This window comes from Myotis lucifugus, unplaced genomic scaffold, assembly GCF_000147115.1.
Source record: "Myotis lucifugus unplaced genomic scaffold, Myoluc2.0 scaffold_747, whole genome shotgun sequence".
Classification (NCBI taxonomy): Eukaryota; Metazoa; Chordata; class Mammalia; order Chiroptera; family Vespertilionidae; genus Myotis; species Myotis lucifugus.
The window spans coordinates 123,186-145,323 of NW_005871795.1; the positions used below are offsets into that span (position 1 = coordinate 123,186).

Here is a 22,138-nt window from a genome sequence, read left to right on the forward strand (position 1 = left end):
ACTAATCAGAGCAGGCTCTCAACCAGGGCTGTGTTTGCTCCTAGGAAGTGTCTGGAACCATTTCTGGTTGGCACACCCCGGCGGAGGGGGGGAGGGACGTGTACTGTCAGCTAGTGGCCAAGGATGCTACTAAACAAGCCACTAAGAAACAGAGATTTGGCCTAAAGGTCAATAATGCTGAAATGGAGAAAGGCTGATTAAAAAAAAAATGCTAGGGCATTAGAAGGTTTGTCAAAAATCTGGTGTCTAAATAGAAAACAATTTTTTAATTCATGACCTAAAAACTAGGTAGGAGACAATGACGAAGAAAAAAGTAAACATCCAGAAAGTACCTTTGCTGTTCTCTAATCTCTGATTCTATCACATAAATAATTTTTAAAACCCAATCACAGCATTAATGGGATGCAGTGCTTTTAAATATATGCCATATGGTTGGAAACGGAACTCTCACGTTCAATGACGCTTAGTAATGGACAGAGAGGACAGCCCAAGTTAAAGCCGCGTTACCGAAGGATCCCGTCTTCATGCGTGGAATTGGGCAGGACACCATCGGACGGGCTGACAGGTAAATCCACATCTGGTTGTCCAACTTGAGCATACACAGGCTTCGGTTCTAAAAGAGAGAACGTTTAAATGGTGCAGAAATCACTTATTAAAAAATAAAATAATAATGTAAGAAACCAGTGAAATAATCAAACAAGAAGGTCTATAAAACATGTGAGTTCAGAGAACCTGGTAAGGTGCATGTATTACATGTGAAGAGTGAAGAGTGTGGTTAGTTATAAACTCTAACGTCTTGGTAACAGGCCTGGTGTGGCACCCTCGCCCGTGCCTTCCACAGGACCAGCTGGGAGGGCCCGAGAAACCCAGGTGCAGGAAGAGCCCCAGGAGACTGAGAATGTAGGAGAGCCGACACTTCTGCTATGGCCACCCAAGCAGCTGTCTGCCTTCCTGCGGGAGGTTTATTTTCCCATTACCCACATTCCACCACAAGCAAGCAGAGCCCAAAGACCTGAGAAAAGGACCTAAGAGGCAGCAGAACTGAAACCTCCAGGCCTTTCAAGCAAGTAGATCTCGAAACCTTCGGATTCTTATGTCTGATCTCACACACAGCTCTACAGGGCACACTTGACAAGTGTTTATGAAAACCCTTTCATTAAGCAGATAACCTAAAATGTTTCTCTTCAGCCAAGCTAATGTTTCTCTTCAGGGAGCAGCTGCAGAACCACCGTCCTCACTGTGAGTAGCTGTTACCCATGGGTAACCCTCCACCATAAAGAAAATGCTGGAAGTTACAGACAAATTCAACGCAGGAAGCAGTAGCTATAATAATAACAATAACAACAACAATAACACTAGCAGCACTTTGAAGTCTCCCCTAAACCCCGGCAGACCTGCGGCCGGAGGGCATGTCCTCTGGACTCGGTGCCCCTGAGGCTCACCTGGAAGCGTGGCTGCTGCCTTCTCGTTTCTCTCCACGGGGACCTCTTCCACCGCCTTCGGGGCACGATCGTCCGCGTGCCTCACGGGAGGCGAGACAGTCCCGGGTTTGGACGCTCTCTCCTCCTCTCTGCTCCGGTGACTACACATGAATCAAATGACAAGTCACGAGAGCGAAGAAGGCTGCGAACGTCACTTGTAAGAGAAAAACTTTAAAAAATGATGACAAGGGACTTCCTCTAACAGCTCTCACACGGTTCTAAAAAGCTAGCAGTTGCCCGGCCGGCCTGGCTCAGTGGTTGAGCGCCGACCTATGAACCAGGAGGTCATGGTTCGATTCCCAGTCAGGGCACGTGCCCGGGTTGCGGGCTCCATCCCCAGTAGGGGTGTGTGCAGGAGGCAGCCAATGAAAATACTATAATTATTATGATTATAGTACAATTATTATGTAATACAATTATTATGATTTCAATGACATTTCAGATGGGACTCATATAATTCCATTACATTTTTCTTAATATTTGAAAAATCAATGCTCTCTTTAGTGCATTTCTGTTATCTACCAAGAGATGGAGGCATTATTCAATAATGCATGCAGACCTAGAGCTGTGCTGTGTAACGTATTCTAGACTTCACATTAGAACTGTTTTCACACAGGCACAAGTCTTGGCCCAGTGTGAGCTCTGAAACAAGACTGAATAAAACACAAACTGAGCAACAAACAACAAGGTCTGAAGAAAATCAGTGTAATCATTCTCTCTACCCAGAGATTGTTTTTTAGCTTAAAAACAAAACTATTTTAACATTCTAGACCAGGGATTGGCTAACTTTTTCTGTGGGTCATGCAGCCTCTGTTGCAACCTCTTAATTATGTCATTGCAGAATGGGTTGTAATAAAACTTCATTTGCAAAACTAGGCAGCAGGCTGGCTTTGGGCCACAGGTTGCACTTTGGAACGCGTGTTCTATACAACAGGCTAATCAGTCTAGGAAAATACTCCTACTATGGTTACCTTCCCTGAGCAGTGAATTATATAAGCTTGCAGGCCTCAGCAAATTGCAGCTGTGGGCCAACTGTTTTTATCAATAAAGTTTTATTGGAACACAGCCAGGCCTATTCATTTACATACTGTCTACGGTTCCTTCTGTAATACAAAGACAGAGCTGAGTAGTGACAAGGGATATGGTTCGCATGCCTAAAATATTTTACTATTTGGCCCTTTAAGGAGAAGTTTGACTGACCTCTGTTTTTCTAGATAAGAAATACTTAAATTGATTAAGAAAAACAGACATAATCTTGAATAGTCAAAAGAAAACCTATCTTCTAGATTTAGTTGTAAGTAATGTTAGAAACACGGACCTAGCACACATAACTATTCTATTTTGGACAAGAGTGTGATTACTGCCCAGCCGGTATGGCTCAGTGTTGAGTGTTATGAACCAGGTCACAGTTCAATTCCAGGTCAGGGCACAGACCCGGGATGCAGGCTCGATCCCCAGTAGGGGGCATGCAGGAGGCAGCTGATCCATGATCCTCTCTCATCATTGATGTTTCTCTCTCTCTCTCTCTCTCTCTCTCTCTCTCTCTCCTCCCTCTCTGAAATCAATAAAAAATATATATATATTTTAAAAAGAGTGTGATTACCTGCCGTTGCTGGGCTGCTGTGGCGAATGTCTGGAATGGTCAGAAGGCTCTGACCGCTGGTCAGGAGATCGAGACCGGCTGTGGCGGGGAGCCCTGTCATGTGACCGACCAGAATGATCTGATGCCAGCGAATGAATTTCTGAAATGTCTGTTAAATAAAAGGGGCCATTTAGTTTCCCAGGAAATGAGTTCAGTGAAATATAAGGTAGTCCAATGAAAATGGAGATAAGCACTAAATCTAATTTCATGTAAAATGGTTGATTTAAGCAGTCACGTCAGCAGCCACTGATCAGCAGTGGCGTGCTGTCCACAGGAAAACATATAGACAGTGACAGCATGGACGGGCCTGGAAGGCATCATGCTAAGTGATAAGTCAGACAAGGACAAATACTTGCATGGCCTCGCTTACATGTGGACTCTTAAAAACAAAAGCAGCCAACCCCACCATCACTGTGGCCATCATTTCAGCATACATGCAAGTCAAATCATCACGCTTAGACCTTAAGCTTATACGCTGATGCATGTTAATTACTTCTCTGTAAAACTGGGAAAAATAAAATGAACCATGCATATACATTTGTAATTCTTAGATTCTGAAGGTGGCTGGCTTGTAGGAAACTATTTTGCTCAAACACGCCGAGTCTCCCTAGCACTTTAAGGGACGGGTCATGTAAAGGGACAAGGACCGCCCTCACCGTCCCGCTCCGAGGCGTTGGCAGAGTGGATGCTGTCCGAGAGGTCGGGCACGTTCAGCAGCGTGGCCCGCTCGTCCCTCTGCACCACCATCTTCAGCTTGCCCTTAGACCTCTCTATCAGCGTCTTGGCATCCGTCAGGGACATGTTTTCCGTCACGGTCCCATTTATCTGCAACAGAAAAGCAGCCATGGGTGGGAAGCGAATGACACAGATACAAACAGTAACTCACGTCCACTATGAGCAGGAGTGGCTACACTGCTCCCCGGCTCGCTGTACAACCCAAAACAGTCTTCACCCTTTGCTGTATGATCAAGTCCCCCTCCTTCCCGGAATAATAAAATCTTTACTACACTGTTACTCGGACAGAAAACCCAAACTAGCATCCCCTGGCCCCTCGCCCAAAGCCAGTCACTTTCTATTACGTATACAGCAAATTAACAGAATGAACATCTCAATAACATCCAGAGCGGTTGTCAACACCACTGGTGGTATAAAAAGGAACCTAGCTTCCTACACCGTGGCTCTGCCAGTGAGTGATACACACGCACAGCGAGGAGACCTCTCAGGGTGACTCTCTGCCTAAAGAAGGGCATCGGTGCGGACATGTGAAAAGGACGTGGCGAAGCAGCCAGCCCCCCAAAACCCCGAATTCCAATTCTTTTGGGAAAATTGCTTCCAACGTGGGCAGAAGCCATGTGGTCCCACCAGAACTGGCTTTCTGTTTCCGTTCACTAAAACGTAAGAGTAAGAGTGTACCTTCAAGACAACATCGCCTTCTTGAATATTGCCATCTCTCGCTGCCAAGCTATCTTGTGAAATTTCCTTCACAAATATATGGCTGGCCAGCCGGAGACCATATTCTGAAAGAACATATTTAAATGTCTTTAGTGTAAAATCCTAAACACTTAAACAACGTTTAGAAGTATAAGACTACCAATCACTGCATAAAAAGTTTTAAAACAGCCCGGCTGGTGTGGCACAGTGGTTGAACGTCGACCAAGAACCAGGAGGTCACAGTTTGATTCCCAGTCAGGGCACACGCCCTGGTTGTCCCAGTAGGGGGTGTGCAGGAGGTGGCCGGTCAATGATTCTCTCTCATCCTTGATGTTTCTCTCTCTCTCTCCTTCTCCCTTCCCCTCTGAAATCAATAAAAACATATGTATTTTTTAAAATTTTCACAGAACCAGTACCAAGAGCTTATTCCTGGCCCCTCTCCTCTGTAAGTCAGCATTTCCTTTCCTCCTCGGGAGCCTGCACTCCGTGTGCAAGCAGAGGGCGAGTGCGTGGTGCCAACACAAGACTGGCACGCACACCTGCTGCCATGTTCCTGAAGGAGACCACGCCCGCGGAGAAGACCCGTTCTCTGTGGCCATGGGCCATGGCACACAGCTTCCCAAGCTCGAGAGAACACAATTCCAAGAAGCACCGTGCGTGAGGCGGAGAACTCTGGGAAGGGACAATTCCAGGGATGGCCTGCCTTACCACGCATGTGCTGTTTTTGTTTTCCCAAGTTTCTAGAGCAAAAGTCTTCCTATCTGATCCTAGTGCCTGTGGCCCTGGAGAGCCATACCCCAGGGCATTCATTAGCACACACTCCTGGGTATTAGTGCAGACAAAGGCTGTCAGCTAGCCAGGTGGGTATGGGCTGGAGACAGACCCGCCACTCCTGTCCTTTCCACAACCAACCAAGGAGCCAGGAATGAGGCAACAGTCACCGCATCCGTGAGCGAGGAGTTGGTCAGAGTTGAGGAAACTACCAGCAGAGTCCAGAGTCTGCAAAGCTGTACATTTCTTTTTTAACTAGAACAACAACTACAACATGGCGCCAACAGGAAAAGGGTTGCTGCTAGTGCTACTAGAAGGGAGAAAAGGACTCTTAGTCTCACTACATTTTAAAAAAAGAAGAAGAACCAAGATGGGAAATAGAAAACGTTTTAATAGGAGATAAGTTAACAGAACTGCTACTCGAACTTCCAAAAGTTACATCAGTTACAGTTTAACTTAAGGCAAATATACAGAGTACTCACAAGCAGGAATAGACTCGGTGAAAAAGGAAAATGACTTTCTAGGGCAGCGGTCACCAACCTTTCGGACCTCACAGATGACCTGTTGGCAGCCGCTGTTCTAGGGGATCTAGGCCATCTACTAAGTGGTTTAGGAACGGTTATGTCACAGAGAAACATGGGAAAAATTGTCCATATTCAAGATTTAAAAGTAACAAATGACCAGAACAGAGATGACTCCCAAAATATTCCTTATACTAATTTATTCATTTACTCCAAGGGTGTGCAGGGGGCAGCTCATCAATGATTCTCTCTCGTCATTGATGTTTCTCTCTCTCCCTCTCCCTTCCTCCCTAAAATCAATAAAAATCTATTTAAAAAGGAAAAAAAAAAAGAGAAAACAGGTACTGTCTGAAGCCTGTCCTAGCAGGAGTTGACTACAGCAGCAGCAGGACACAGAAAGGAGAGAACAAGGCAACAAGAGCAAAGACAGGAAGAGACGCATGTTCACTTCTCATTAAAATTCGTGTAAAATTTTTCTGTGGAAACAATAAGCAAATTGGTGGATACCTTCATTTTTCCGGGACTTGACCAACGTGACTTTGGTGGGTCTGGCAGGCTGGCTGGAGGCCACCGACCGCCTGTCGGATCTCGGGGACAGACTCCTCTCCCGGCTGGCGCTCCTGTCCCTCGCCCAGCTCTTCTCACTCCGCCTGCTGACCGTGCCCCCACGGCCACCTCTGTGATCGTGCACGTCCTCGTCGTAACTGTCCTCCTCGTTCTCGGACACGGGCTCCGGGTCGGGACGACTCACAGGAATCTGAACTTTCTTCTTCCTGCGAATGGTCTACAGAGAAAAAGACTGTCAAGAAAGTGGCTGCTGTTCACAGCACAGGAGGCTTCCGTTCCTGAGAGAGCGGAAAATTACACTTTTCTGGTGCCACGTTAATTAAGTCCACTATGAATCAGAGAGATATAAGGAACAATTATAACAAACTACCAAGGAATACATTTCCATAATGGTTGGGTTTTCTGCTCTCCTGATAAAGAGATCTGCTTAAGGACCAAATTAGGAAGAGTGGGCCTAAGAAAGTCCTTGCTTTAATTCAGAAAGACCTTCTAGGTGCAATAATCACAAGCTTAAAGGAAAACTAATAATTATTGGTGGTTTGAATAAATAAATGGTGCACTCTACTCTAATAACAAAAATGTACTATAGGCCCGGCCTGAGTGGCTCAGTGGTTGAGCATCAACCTCTGAACCAGGAGGTCACAGTTCGATTGGCTTTCGGGCTTGATCCCCAGTAGGGGGCGTGCAGGAGGCAGTCGATCAATGATTCTCTCTCATCACTGATATTTCTATCCCCCTCTCCCTTCCTCTCTGAAATCAATAAAAACGTATTTTTAAAAATAGTACTTTAGTTGTGACCAAACCATAGCAAACTTGCAAGCCCAACGTGACTCCTTAAGAACTTGAGAACCCGTCAGTATCAAGGCCCATGACGGTCCTACTGGACGTCCAGGAGATAAGCGTATTCCACCGCCACACTAACGTCAGCTTAGTGTCAGATCTCAGACTCGCTCACTTCTCCAGCACACTCTGCCTGCAGTGTGATGTAATTCTGGTCTCTGTGTCAGTTACTGCTCCAGGTTCTCTTCCCTCAAAGACTCTGGTAACTGGTCCAACTTTCCGGGTCCACTATTTCCTCCACTCCCTGAAGGTCAAGGTCTACAGGCACTACTTCCTGGCCAAGTGGCCTCTGAGTCCCTGGGCTGCCCTTGGCCTTCACACCTGGTACTCACTTGGTCTCATCAGAGGGCTGTAACATCTTGGGTACCACGCCCTGTCTTTTACTCCTGACTCCTTTTCCATATCTATCTTATTTGCGGTTCTCCTCCGTCCTCTCCTATTCTCTCAGCCCATCAGTTCTCCCATGTCTGCATGAGAGCGCATGTGCGATATTCAAATGACTTCCTCTTGACCCTCAATCATGTGCCATGACAACTCCAGTCCTGAATTAGCTCCCCCTCAGCGGGCTGCAGGTCCACACTCTGCTGATTAGGCCGCTACAAGTTCATTTCCCCGGACAGAAATATTTTGCTTGTTCGGCAATCCTTCCGTCCGCTGCTCCCTTCCTGCGGAAGTGCTAACACTGACAGAGATCCGTGCCACTTCACCTCCCCTACTCCTCGGTATTTCCCAGATTTCATTTTCTTACAGAGGAAGGACACAGTCAAACACCAGAAATGCTATCGACAGTGAAGCTGGTATCTTTACTCGATTAAAGGTAAGAGAGACTCACAATTTTTGCATTCTTCCCACTTTTCCTTAGTTGCTGAACAGCAAAAGCATGTTCAACATTATCCATCGAAACTCCATTAACCATCGCAACACGGTCATTTTCCCTAAGAAAAAAGTCACCAAAAGAGCACGTTAGAGAAAAACATACATATAAGTAAGTTTGTGAAGGTATTTTCAAGATGAGTACTTCTAAGAAATACTGTAATTATGGATGAAGTAATCTATTTGTCTTCAGATCAGTGACAAAATGCCAAACTATTTACTTTCAGGTCTCTCACAAACACGCTTATTAGCAAGTACCCACAGGTCACTCATTTTTTTAAAACCATTAACACATAGCCTAGCCGGTGTGGCTCAGTGGTTGAGCATCGACCCATGAACCAGAAGGTCAGGGTTCAATTCCCGGCCAGGGCACATGCCCGGGTTGCGGGCTCAATCCCCAGTGTGGAGTGTGCAGGAGGCAGCCAATCCATGATTCTCTCTCATCATTGATGTTTCTCTCTCTCCCCCTCTCTCTCTTCCTCTCTGAAATCAATAAAAACATATTAAAAAACAAAACAAAGCCATGAACACGTTTCCCAAAGAACTGAGCAGGCACCACACACACAGAGTGATCCCAGTGGTACAAGCACAGGGCATAAATGATAATAGGTCATAGAGCGGGGAAAAGGCATTCTCCCTTTAAAAAGATAGATACTCCTCTTTCCGATTTTCTTTTAATCCTTCTGATTATACTCTTACTTTTTTGCTAGTGTATCTTTGGCCTCTTTCTCTTGATAATCTTACTGAAAAAAACGGCAAGGCTCAGGGTGAGAGGTTCCTAAAGGCTAGATTCTACCTAAAACTGAGTAAATGTGTTTTTTTCCACTATTTTTACAGTGACCTTCTATTTAAGCAGCGGTTCTCAACCTGTGGGTTGCGACCCCTTAGGGGGTCGAACGACCCTTTCACAGGAGTCGCCTAAGACCATCCTGCATATCAGATATTTACATGACGATTCATCACAGTAGCAACATTACAGTTATGAAGTAGCAATGAAAATAATTTTATGGTTGGGTCACAACATGAGGAACTGTATTTAAAGGGCCAGAAGGTTGAGAACCACTGTATTTAAGGTTCATATACTTACTTTCCACTTAAGATCGAGATAAGGAAAAACGTATATTCACTTAGAGAACTTCCCGGGTGGTCTATGAACAGTTCCCAGGGCCCGAGGCCAGCACCACGAGTGCCCAGCGCCCAGGGGACACACTTACTGCAGCTGCCCCTCGGCGGGCCCTCCCTTCAGCACGTCCGAAATGACGATCGAGGTCTCCCCGCTCTGAAAGTGGGGGTTATCTCTCCCACCAGAGATCGCAATTCCAAATCCAAATCCCGGAGCCTAGAGGGACAATCGCAGTAAAATGTTACTAATTAAGACAAACAGCCGTTCATTATGTCGCACTCTACAAACTAAAAACATTACAAGCAAAAATGACAACAGTATTTCCTCTGTGGTCACCACTCCCTCCCGGATGGTTACTCACCGCATGACCTAGCCTGGATGGGCATGCACGCTCTAATGCATTAAATGGCATACGAGAATAGTAAAAACTGCCAATTTGCCCTGGCCGGTTTGGCTCAGTGGATAGAGCGTCGGCCTGCGGACTCAAGGGTCCCGGGTTCGATTCTGGTCAAGGGCATGTACCTTGGTTGCAGGCACATACCTAGTGGGGAGTGTGCAGGAGGCAGCTGATCGATGTTTCTCTCTCATCGATGTTTCTAACTCTCTATCCCTCTCCCTTCCTCTATGTAAAAAAAAATCAATAAAATATATAAAAAACAAAAACAAAAAACTGCCAATTACTTGAATGTTCTTTAAGAGCTAAGATAAGCTCAAATCCACACCTCCGCTTTTCTAAAGAGGACAGGAAGTATGCAGAGGAGTGTAAGGAAACCTCAGTATTCCGAGGGATCCAGAATCATAAGCCAGAGCAGCATCTTCTCGCATGTTTTCCACAGCGCCCTCTGCCATGCAAACCAGGAGACCATGTCCACCAGGGTCTGGGTGTACGTCATGACCTTCACTCCCACCCCGAGCCCTACTCAGGTGGCAAAAAAGAAAAAACTCTCCTTAAAAAAGAATAAACCACCAGCAACACCAACCCAAATGCCCACCAACTGGTGAACGGACAAATAAAATGTGGTACATGATTACAATGGCATATTATTTGCTATAAAAAGAAATGAAGTACTGGTACATGCTATGAAATAGATGAACCACCTTGAAAACATGCTGAGTGAAGAAGCCAATCATAAAAGACCCTCTATCGTATAATTCAATTCATAGGAAATGTTCAGAAAAGACAAATCTACAGACACAGAAAGTAGAATGAAACTACACCACTATTCTACACCACACACAGAAATTAACTCAAAAGGGATTAAAGACTTGAAACCATAGAACGCATAGAAAACATCGGGCTAAGCTACATGGGAGGAAAGCCACAGGTGTCTGACACACCCAGACCTGAGAACCCAAATAATAACCAGCATTCACTGGGAAGAATGGCAAAACAGCGTGGGACCAGCAGCTGACACGGGAGGGACTGTGCCTCCTCCAACCGCAGGTGGGAACAGCACCTGCCACGGAGCCTGAGTCCCGGAGCTGTGTGACCCGGGGGCTCTGCACGCTGGGCCAGGCCTCAGCCCAGCGCTCCACACAGGAGGCGCTGCTGGCAGGAAGCGGCCTTGAGCAGGACGGAACAGCAGAGACAAAGTAGAGAACTGCCAGGTCAATGTGTACAAAGGGCGCAGAGATAAGATAATAAGTGTCAGAAAGCAGCAGGTATGTTCTGTAGCACATGCATCTCTCTCACACACACACACACACACACACACACACACACACGCGCGCACGTGCTCGGAAACTAAGCCAGTTTCTAAAACCTCAAAGAAACTAATTTCGCATAAAAATAAGCAAAAAGAGTGTCAGGATCAAATCCCTTACAACATTACAATAAAGATAAGGAGTAGCAGAGTTAACTTCCCCACAGAAAACGAAAGCATGAACTGAGTTGACAGAATTCAAGAGCTAACTGGGAACTTTAAAAAGAGCTCATATAAAGCAAAAAAATAAAAAATAAAAATAAATAAAAAGAGCTCATGACTTATAAAGAAACTTGGATTATCATCACATTTGGATAGCAACATGTTATGCCAAAGATAATATAAAGATACTCCAGAGAGACAGCGAGCCAAGGACTTCACATCCAGTAAAACCGACCCTCAAGTGAGTCAGGGCACAGAGAAGCTAGTGAACATGCAAGAGACAGGGTCTCTAACAGAGGATGCCATCCTGACACTCAAAGCGACAAGAAACCCCGAGAGGACTGGTGACAGCATTGAACAAATACTTACTTGTGGTGATAAAGTTACATGAGGACTAGGGGAAGAACTGCATTAGTAACTGCTGTAGGAAATGGATATAGGAAAACCATTTTTTTAAATGGGAAGAGGAGCCCTGACCAGTTTGGCTCAGCGGATACAGCGTTGGCCTGTGGACTGAAGGGTCCCAGGTTCGATTCCAGTCGAGGGCATGTACCTTGGTTGCGGGCACATCCCCAGTGGGGGGTGTGCAGGAGGCAGCTGATCGATGTTTCTCTCTCATTGATGTTTCTCTCTATCCCTCTCCCTTCCTCTCTGTAAAAAATCATTAAAATATATTAAAAATTAATTAATTAATTAATTAATAATAATAAAAATAAATGGGAAGAGGAACAACACATGGGAAAAAATGTTAATACTGTTCCCAGTCATCAACACTGACAGTGGTAGAAACATTATTACTCCAAGGCAACCGCAGGCTCGGTGCTGGACTTACTGAAAGACTACAATGGAATTCTAATAGAAATGCTAAATATTCTATTTCTCTCATATATCTTTACCACACAAATTTTTAGGTGTGTCAAAAGGTAGCTGGTTTTGTCCTAGCCTGTTTGGCTCAGCAGGTAGAGCGTCGGCCTGCGGACTGAAGGATCCCGGGTTCAATTCCAGTCAAGGGCACATACATGCCTGGGTTGTGGGCTTGATCCCCAGTAGGGGACGTGCAGGAGGCAGCCAATCAATGAGTCTCCCTCATCATTGATGTTTCTATCTCTCTCTCCCTCTCCCTTCCTCTCTGAAATCAATAAAAATATGTTTGTTTGTTTTTTTAAAAAAAAAGGTAGTTGGTTTTTACATGAGAAATGTCTAAGATGTTTATTATTTGGGGGGGGAGGGTGAAAGCAGTATAATATGATCTCACTTATTTGCATGTGCACACACATTTATGGTTGTAGCTTTTGAATGGAAGAAAGAGCACCCAAGAATTTTCCTCTCACCATAGTTCATCTTTTTGAGACCATAAGCAGCCATGAGCAGCAATAGCTTTTGTGTTCAAACCTTTGCCTGGTAGGGAAACTAAATTTATGATCAACAAGACATGTGACCACTGAGTGCTGAAAATGTGGCTAGTCTTACCAGAGATGTGTTGAAACTGTAAAATGTGCATTGGTTTTGTAAGACTCTATGAAAAAAACAAAGTAAAGTACCTCAATTTTAAAACATTGCTCACATGTTGAAGATGATAATATTTTGGATATACTGAGCTAAATAAATAAGATTATAAAATTAATTTCGCCTGTATTTTACACTCTTTAATATGAAGGCTAGAAAATCTTAGATTACGCATGTCTTCGCATTATACTGCTGCTGGAGAAGGCTGCTATCTGGACTTCCTGAGAGCGACTTTGTTGACGAGGGTGGTCCCCGAGGAAATTAACTTTTATTGGGCTTTTAACTAAGTGCCGAGCGCTACGGGGATATAACGCTGACGAACATTTCCTCCTCTTAAGGAAGTTATGATGCATAGGAGACAGGGTCGACAACGACCTGAGGAGCACATTCACTGTCACTCAGGGCCAGTGGGCAGAGCCGAGCCCAGGAGGCCAGGAGTCGGCCTGCAGCTGCTCTCTGGCATCATTCCAGGGGCTGTGACAGTGCGTGGCTCACAGTGCAGCAGCACGACGTACTCAGCCTTGCAGAGTGAACAGGATGTCTACGGCTTCTAATACTCTCAGGTGAAGGACGTCTCCTCTGGGAATGCAAACAGAAGCAGGGGGCAATACAGAAGCACGTCGGACATTATTCTTGATAGCTAACAGCAGAAACTATTGTGTTTTCATCTACAGAATTTTTCTTCTAAAAGACAAAGGTGCTTCTGCCTTAGATGCAATTGACCATCAGATGCCAAAGAGCATGGATCTGTCCTGACTTGGCCCCACGTGGTATCCATACTTCAGGTCAGTGCCGAAAACATCGCCTCCAATCACCTCCTTCACTCACCACTGTTCTCATTCCTCTGTCAATGATTCTCAGAAATGTGAAGCCAGGGGCTGTGCCCTCCATTTCAATCTGGAGCTCTTAGGAAGAGGCAGACAAAGGGACGCAGAATCTCATAGTTGGGGATGACCCAGTGGACTTCTCTTTACAATAAGACGGAAGTCACTGCTCTACATCAGTGGTCAGAAACCCTGGCCTGCAGGCCCAATCTGGGAAGCTGCCCAGTTTTGTAAATAAAGTTTTACTGGAACCCAGCCACCCCTGTGTGTCCATCTATTATTTACGGCTGCTTTTGCAATGCAAGCGCAGAGTTGAGGAGTAGTGAGAGATTTACGGCCTGCAAAGCCTAAAATATCACCTGGCTCTTGACAGGAAAAGCTGGCCGACAATACTCTAGCAGAGCCAGATTTTATTCTGGATCAACTCCGAACACCCCGGGACGGTGCTGCCTGAACGTCCCATTCTGCAGCGGGGGAGAGTGAGTCGAGTGGAGTGTGGCTGGTGTAAGTCAGCTCGCAGCGACAGGGCTATTTTCAAGAACCTTCAAAACACAGCTCCCGCAGGGATGGTGCTGAGGACTCCCATTCGGTCGGGGACTCGCTCTGGTGAGGCCCAGCGGCAGCAGCTCTGTGAATGGCATCCTCTCATCTCCATGGAACTTCCGATGACAGCTTTCTGGGCTGGTGCCCTTCTCGTGGCAGAAGGACACGGAGCGTGGCAGGGGCCAGCTACAGGAGAAACGGACCCTCATCTTCCGGACAGGAGTTCTCGGACGTGCCGGGTACATACCCACCATGTGAGCAGGTGTGACACTTAGCACATTCAGAAAATCGGTTTCTGATTTCTCAACGTTCAAGAGCTTTTCCTGCTTTGCCTAAGCTAATGATCTGTAGTAAATATAGTGTTTTCCCACACGTGAATTCCTAACAAAAGGAGGCAGAATAGTAGGAAGGAGAAACATATTTTAGCTAATGGGTCTTATTTTATTTTATTTAAAAATTAAAAGGTACTAGGGAAAAACAACTGGAATGTGATCATGCCAAATTACACCTATGGTCTCAAAAGAATGATCTAGCTTCTACCTTAAGAAACTATTAAAAGAACAATTTAAACCCAACATAAGCAGAAAAAAAGGAAATATAAAAATAAGAGCAGAAATCAATTAAATAAAAAACAGAACAAAATATATCAATGAAAACAAAAACTGGTATTTTGAAAAGATCAATCAAAATTGTTAAACCTCTAGCCAGCCAGACCAAGAAATAAAAGACACAAATTACCAATATCAAAAATAAAAACAGGGCCTCATTACAGATCCTACAGCAATAAAATAAGAGACCACTGTTAACAATTTTATGTTCATAAATTAGATGAAAGGGACAAATACTCTGAAAGATGCAAATTACCAAAGATGCAAAGCTACCAAAAAAGAAAAGCTAACAAAGAAATACATAACTGGACAGTCCTATAGAACATCAAAGAAACTGCATTTATAGTTAAAAGCCTTCCCACAAAGAAGACTCCAGGACCAGATGGCTGGCTAACCAGATGAATTCTACCAAATATTTAAGGAAGAAGTAACATCAACTGCACAGGAATTGTTCTGAGGCGCATAGCTGTTTCCCTGACACCAAACCCAGATAAAAACAATACACACACAAAAAGTACTGACCAATATTTTTTATGAACACAGAAACACATATCTTCAAAAACCATGAGCAAATCAATCCAATATAGAAAATGGATGATATATCACAATCAAGTGAAATTTATCTTGGGAATGCAAGACTGTGCAACATTCAAAAAGCAAGAAATTGACAATTTTTTAAAATATATTTTATTGATTTTTTTACAGAGAGGAAGGGAGAGGGATAGAGAGTTAGAAACATTGATGAGAGAGAAACATCGATCAGTGCCTCCTGCACACCCCTTACTGGGGATATGCCTGCAACCAAGGTATATGCCCTTGACCAGAATCGAACCTGAGACCCTTCAATCCGCAGGCCGACGCTCTATCCACTGAGCCAAACCAGTTAGGGCGAAAACAATTTTTTGAAAGCTATGGTAGTCAAGGCAGAAGTCACTGCAGGAGGACAGACACTTAGATCAATTGAAGAGACCAAGGAAAGACCGCACACAAATGGTCACTGATTTTTGACAAAGACAGAAAGAAATTAAAATTGTATCCTGAATATAGAAAGAACTATCAACGCTCAGTAACAACTCTGTGCACCAAGGGACACACTCAACAGAGTGAAAAGACAACCCATAGAATAGGAAAAATATTTGCAAGTCATATATCTGATAAGGGGTTAATATCTAACATAGGTAAAGAATTCCGACAACTCAACAATTAAAAAACAAATAACCCAATTACAAAATGGGCAAAGGACTTGAACAGATGGTAAATTTTATGTTTGGTGTATTTTACCACAATTATAAGAAAACACTCAATAGTAAGAAAACAAACAAGCCAATTAAAAATGGGCAAGAGATTTGAACACATTTTACCAAAAAAGATATATGGACGACAAGTTAACACATAAGCAGATACTCAACATCATTCGTCTTAAGAGAACTAGAAACTAAAACCACAACGACATACCACTACACACCTATTTGTGTGGCTAAAATTAAGAAAATGAAAAACCCCAAACAACCCTGAAAATATCGAGTGTTGGTGCGGATACACAGCAACTGGAGGTCGTACATACTGGTAGCGAGGATGCAAAATGGTACAGACAGTTTGGCAGTTTCTTATAAGTTAGATATTCATTTACCATAAGACACACAGCAATTCCATGCCTAAGGATTTACCCAAGAGAAATGAAAAGTTAGGTTCATACAAAAACCTGTATACTAGAGCAGATTGATTCATATCACCCCAAACTGGAAAAAAGCCAGATGTATCAAAACTGGAGAGTGAGTAAGTAAATCACTCTACGTTCATATACTGGAACACTACTGGGCAATAAGAAGAAACTAACAACAAAAGAAAACAAAACAAAGAATTACTGATACAAGAAATTTCAAATACGTTAGAAGAAACCAGTCTCAAAGGCTGCATGCATATAGTGTGAGCTCGCTGATGTGATTGTGGAAAAGGCTAAACATCTCTGTGTAAGAACACACTGATGTGTGTTCTCACACATCAGTGGTGGCTACGTGCTGGGGGGAGGGGCAGAGCTGACTATAAATGGGCACAAGTTTCAGGGTGATGATTGCTCTATATTTTTACTGTAGTGGTGGTTACATGACTACATGTATGTAGCTCAGTAGGTTAGAGCATCATCCCAATGCCCCAAGGTTGCGGGTTCAATCCCCATCAGTGCATATACAAGAAGCAACCGATAAATGCAAAAGTAAGTGGAACAACAAGTCGATGTTTCTCTCTCTCTCTCTCTCTCTCTCTCTCTCTGAAATCAATAATTTAAAAAACAAAAAACAAAAAACCCACCTGTGGAGACCACAACTTCAGAAGGGGATGGGATCGCTTGCCTATTTCTAAAGGGGAAGAGGCAGGGTAGTACCAGCTTCCTGCTACTTGCTCTGTGCCCCTCTGCAACTGCTTAAGCGATGGCTTGGGGTCTACGTGTTCCAAACCCACAAGTATCCTTTAAGATTTTACTACCCACGAGACCTGGTGAATTTTAAACCTCAAGCCTACAACACATGCATCTGTCCTCAGAAATGCTGAAGCAGTTTACCATGTATACAGTGCACCGCGTCTCTTATCTGATCCCTCCAGATTTACAGTCAATGGTTTCTTCAGTCAGGAATAAAACAGCAAGTACACAAATGCCCACGGAAAGGATGTTTGAAAAGTAACCAGGGTCACTGCTGACCTTAATAACGAGTTTATTGCAATTCTAATCTTAAACAAAGGGATATAGAAAAGCTCGCCCCTTTCTTTGGGCTTCCTGACATCTGGCTTTCCTCCATTGTTCCCCGAAGCTGCCAATATCCTGAGCTGCACACAGATGATTTACTGCAGCACAAACTCACCCTGTGAAGCGTCACCGTGTGCTGTTCCCATATAGCCGTTTCCTCCATGGCTGTGCTCTGAGAAAGAAAGAGAAAAACAAGGCATTTGTCTTTTACGAAAACATCTTCAATTAAGTGAGCGAGAACAACTAGCAGACCATTTAGCACATTAGAGTCATACTATTAATATTAGCAACTCTGAAAGGAGTTTCATAACCATGGAAGGTTTTTTCGTTTGCTTTTGTTGGAAGGGACAGGAAACTACTCACAGGAACTTCCTGTGTTTTTAACTTAATTTGGACAGAGGCCGTTCTCTGTTCATTTTCTTGCCAGCTCCAGCTCATGCTGCAACTTTATACTTAGCGTGAGGTAGGAAAGAATCAAAGTTGGAATGGATTATTGTAAAATGCCTATTGACACATGAGACACTGTAAAGCATTCCGTATGCTATGCAAAGAAAAGGAAAAGTCAAATCCCTCCGGACTCCAGGATTATAAATATTCAGGTTCCAGGAAATGAGATGGGACCATCTGATAGGTCTGGTCAGTGGTCGCTTTAATATCACAGTTAAACACTCTGCCCCACCTAGTTAAGATTTGGCTACAGATTTGTCTTCTCAGGCTTTTTTTCTACAGAAAAAAAAGTGGCTTTTCTAGGATACCATTGCAGACACCCATCCACACACACAATAAAGAAAAGCTCCAAAAACACCTCCCCAAGCAGCATCATAAAATTAGAGCGATGCAAGCTCCAGTGAGGGCACTACTCAGACAGACCTCTGTGCAATCGGGTTCATCTACTGTCAAGAGACTCTTACAATCCCTGACCGGTGTGGCTCAGCAGATAGAGCGTCGGCCTGCAGACTGAAGGGTCCCAGGTTCGATTCCAGTCAAGGGCATGTGCCTTGGTTGTGGGCACATCCCCAGTGGGGAGTGTGCAGGAGGCAGCTGATCGATGTTTCTCTCTCATTGATGTTTCTAACTCTCTATCCCCCTCCCTTCCTCTCTGTAAAAAAACAATGAAATATATTTAAAAAAAAAAAAAAGAAAGAAAGAAACTCTTACGAGAGAGGGAAATGCATTTCCATCTACCGGGTGAGCACTAAAGAATTCAAAATAAATGTCTTATAAATTGGGTTAATGGCTCTTGGAAGCTTAAAGTAATTCTCTCTCTTTTACTGTGACCACTTTTGAAATTAGGGTTCCTGAATATGATACATCTATAAACAAACCTTGGTGGTTTTTCTGTTAATCCTCACCCGAGCATATTTTCCCATTCATTTTTAGAGAGAGTGGGAGGGGGGGAGAGAGAAACTTCAATGTGAGAGAGACACATTGATGGGTTGCCTCCTGCACGGGCTGGGAATGGAGACTGCAACTGAGGTATGAGCCCTTGATCTGAATCAAACCCATGACCCTTCAATCCTCAGCCGACGCTCTACCCACTGAGCCACACCAGCGAGGGCTATAAACAAGTTTTTTCAAGCCTCTGCAGAGTTAGCCACGGGGGTGGAGGGAGAATGTGAGCATGGCGTTCTCAGAGTGTCACTCCTCACACGACTGTGCCTGCCCATGTCCCCCGTGAGGCCTGTTTCCTCGTCCTTGCTCCGCTGTCATTAACATCACAGGAGATGCCCGTGGAGAGGAGAGGCCCAGCGAGGTGCCCGGGCCCCTCTCTCCTTCCCACAGCAGCTCTGATGGCAGACTGCTGCTACTTCAGCAAATGAATCCTATGAAGAAAGCCTGCTTCCCTCAACGCAAAGCAGCGAGATTCGCCTTCCTGCCGATGAATGAGGGAGAGAAAGGCGCTCTGTTCGCTCCCACAGATAAAACCGCCAGCCTTCCCAGCGCTTTGTTTCGATCTGCCCGCCGAGTGCAGCCAAACCTCCCTTTAATGAGACCTGTGCTGGAAACAAATCTGTGCTGTGGTTTTAACGAAAACTGACCAGGATTTAATGTATTAGAAGAAAATTCCTCCATCGATGTGAAGCAATGATGACATCAGTAATTCTGCTAAGCATTAAGAATTCCACTCAAATAACCCTAGCAGGTGTGGCTCAGTGGATAGAGCATCGACCTGCAGAATGGATGGTCGGTCCCAGGTTCGATTCCCAGTCAGGGCACAGGCCCAGGTTGCAGGCTCCATCCCCAGTAGGGGGCGTGCAGGAGGCAGCCAATCGATGATTCTTTCTCATCATTGATGTTTCTATCTCTCTCCCTCTCCCTTCCTCTCTGAAATCAATAAAAATATTTTTTAAAGATAGAGTTCTACTAAAATATACATGATCAAGATACCTGCAGTAACCTCCAGGTTGCCCCATCCTAGCTGACATTCAAAAATGAGAACTGCCTGCACAGCTCGAGCTCAGCTCCTCCTCACCCACCCCTCCACCCAGTGGCGTGGCGCCCCTGCCTCCTTAATCCCTTCCCTGTGGCGCAACCTGAAAGCAGCCTGATAACAGGAATCGCCTGGAGGAGGTCTCTCTGGTACGAGAGGGTTTATCCTCCTCCATGTGGCTGTAATGACCACATGGTTTTCCATGTTGTAAGAGAATATTAATCAAATGGGAGATGCATTTAATGTCAATTCTATGAAGCAGCTTATGCACTGTCAGCCTCATTCTGTTTAAACCTGAGTAGGAAGAGAGCTGAAAGGACACAATGCTGACATCGGTCATCTTCAAGTGAAGGGATTATGGGATTATTTTAGCTTTTGCCTTTCCTTTCTCCATTCCCAAAGTACTTAAACCACATTTACCAAATCCCATTGGAAACTTCAAATACCTGTTTTTCACTTAGCTTTGAGGAAAACCAAATAATATTTAAGAAGATTATTTTGTTTCATTGTTAACTATGAAAGGTATTTATTCTACTGTAAGTAAGGGATCTCTATCAAGAGGAGTACGGTAAGAGAAATTAAGTAATTTTATTTGTGAAAGATAAGGGGGAAATAAAAATGCTAAAACAGTCCTCAGCATTCCAGTCCAATGTTTCTTCTCTGGAGGGACTGGAGCAGCACACCTCTCACCTGGCTCGATGGCTCCCCAGGAAGGGTGACACACAACACCTCGCTTCTCCCGGAAGCCAAACGGAGCCTGTGAGCGTGACTTACCAGACCGAGGCCTACGTACAAGGCAACAGAGAGTGAACGGCAGAAAGGGTAGGGAGCTGTTAGGCTCTGGAGCAGCAAGCACATAACCCAATTTAATCCAGAATATAAATGAGTTATGCCTCGCAATCCCATCACATAAAACACACACACACACAGGGAGAAAGACGCACTCCTAGTTCAGTCAGTGAGCCCTGTCATCTCTGCTCTCCAGCCCCTGGGCTCCTTCCGTGGCAAAAGCAGCGCGATTCTCCCCTGGCTGCTGTGTAACCAGGCAGACCCCGTCCGAGTTCTCAATGCACCGAGGGGCGAGGAGATGGATGAAGACACAGACTTCGGTGTGCAAACGGGCTACAACAGAACGAAAGCCTAGCTATCAGGACCATGGTCCCCAGTGTAGGATTCTTCCCACTCTGCTACATCCCCTCCGAGGGGCAGAGGGGCAGGAGCCCGCAGTGAGTCCTCAGGAACCGAAGGCTCACACTGCGGGGAAACGTCTCACTAGGAAACGCACCCAGCACTCTTTCGTGAGCGCTACCTAAAGAGACGATCTAAGCAGCAAGTGGCCCCGGGGGTGCAGAGGTGGAAATGGGGGTGCGGCGGGAAGACCCTTCCTGTTTTCCTTCACTAGGAGCCGTTGGCAGTGTTCTATCAGGTTCATCTGTCACCTACTCAAATAAATGATTTTTAAAACTCAACATCCTCATTGTAAACGTGCTTGGCATTTTTCTTATTTAAAACAAAAAAGAGTCTGGCAGGCGTGGCCCAGTGGTTGGGCATCGGCCTATGAACCAGGAGGTCACGGTTTGATTCCTGGTCAGGACACATGCCTGGGTTTCGGGCTCCATCCCCAGTAGAGGGCGTGCAGGAGGCAGCTGTTCTGCTTCTCTCTCATCACTGATGTTTCTATCTCTCTCACCCCTCCCTTCCTCTTTGAAATCAATAAAAATGTATTTAAATAAAAACAAAGCAGAAAGCATAATTGTGTAACTTGGACAAAGACCTTCTGATAAGCTAGTCTCATTCCCAAGCATGTGGGAACCATGGAAAAGGTGCTGCTCCTACTGCATGACCCCGGCACTGTCACTCCTTAGTAATGGAAAAAGTGCTGTTAAAAAGAACATGAACTAGACCAGAAATAGCCAGATCGGAGCCCAAATCTGCTGTTACCTAGTCAGGTGACCTTAGCTGTCCTCCCAAAGTTAGGGAATTGGGTGAGATTTGCTCAAGTAAGAAGTCCTTCCTGCCCCCAATGCTATTAGACTGTAATCCCAGTCGTTGTCCAATAGCACCCCAGTTCCCAACAGGCTGCAAGTTCAGAAATCAATGCCGCACCCCAGGCAAGGACATTGCAATGCGTGGCTACTGGGCTCTGAGTTCTCCGCACATTTCTAAGTCAGCATCGCTGACTAGAATCGCAATTTCTGAAGAGGCAAAAAGCTGCATTTCAGAATCCACCAAGAGTTTGTTTGGTTTCTTTGTTCTGCGCTCCAGCTGGCAAAGACACCGCTCAGATCACCAACTCTGAAGGGCTTCCGGCCAAAACTCCAGATCCTGAGTCTAGGCAGTTTCACGTCCTCCAGGGCTGACGACAAAGCAAT

At 44.9% G+C, this 22,138-nt stretch overlaps 1 protein-coding gene across 1 annotated transcript in view; it reads right to left on the reverse strand.

The window, feature by feature from the left end:
• TJP1 (tight junction protein 1) overlaps window positions 1-17,788 on the reverse strand; it is a 39,752-nt gene extending 21,964 nt beyond the window's left edge. Inside the window, 10 exon segments of the mRNA XM_023746866.1 lie at window positions 508-613; window positions 1,443-1,582; window positions 3,085-3,232; window positions 3,780-3,948; window positions 4,537-4,640; window positions 6,354-6,630; window positions 8,086-8,188; window positions 9,341-9,465; window positions 17,451-17,507; window positions 17,699-17,788. Coding sequence (XP_023602634.1) covers window positions 508-613; window positions 1,443-1,582; window positions 3,085-3,232; window positions 3,780-3,948; window positions 4,537-4,640; window positions 6,354-6,630; window positions 8,086-8,188; window positions 9,341-9,465; window positions 17,451-17,507; window positions 17,699-17,773 — 1,304 coding nt within the window. The 5' untranslated portion in view covers window positions 17,774-17,788.
• Window positions 17,789-22,138: the final 4,350 nt, after the last annotated feature.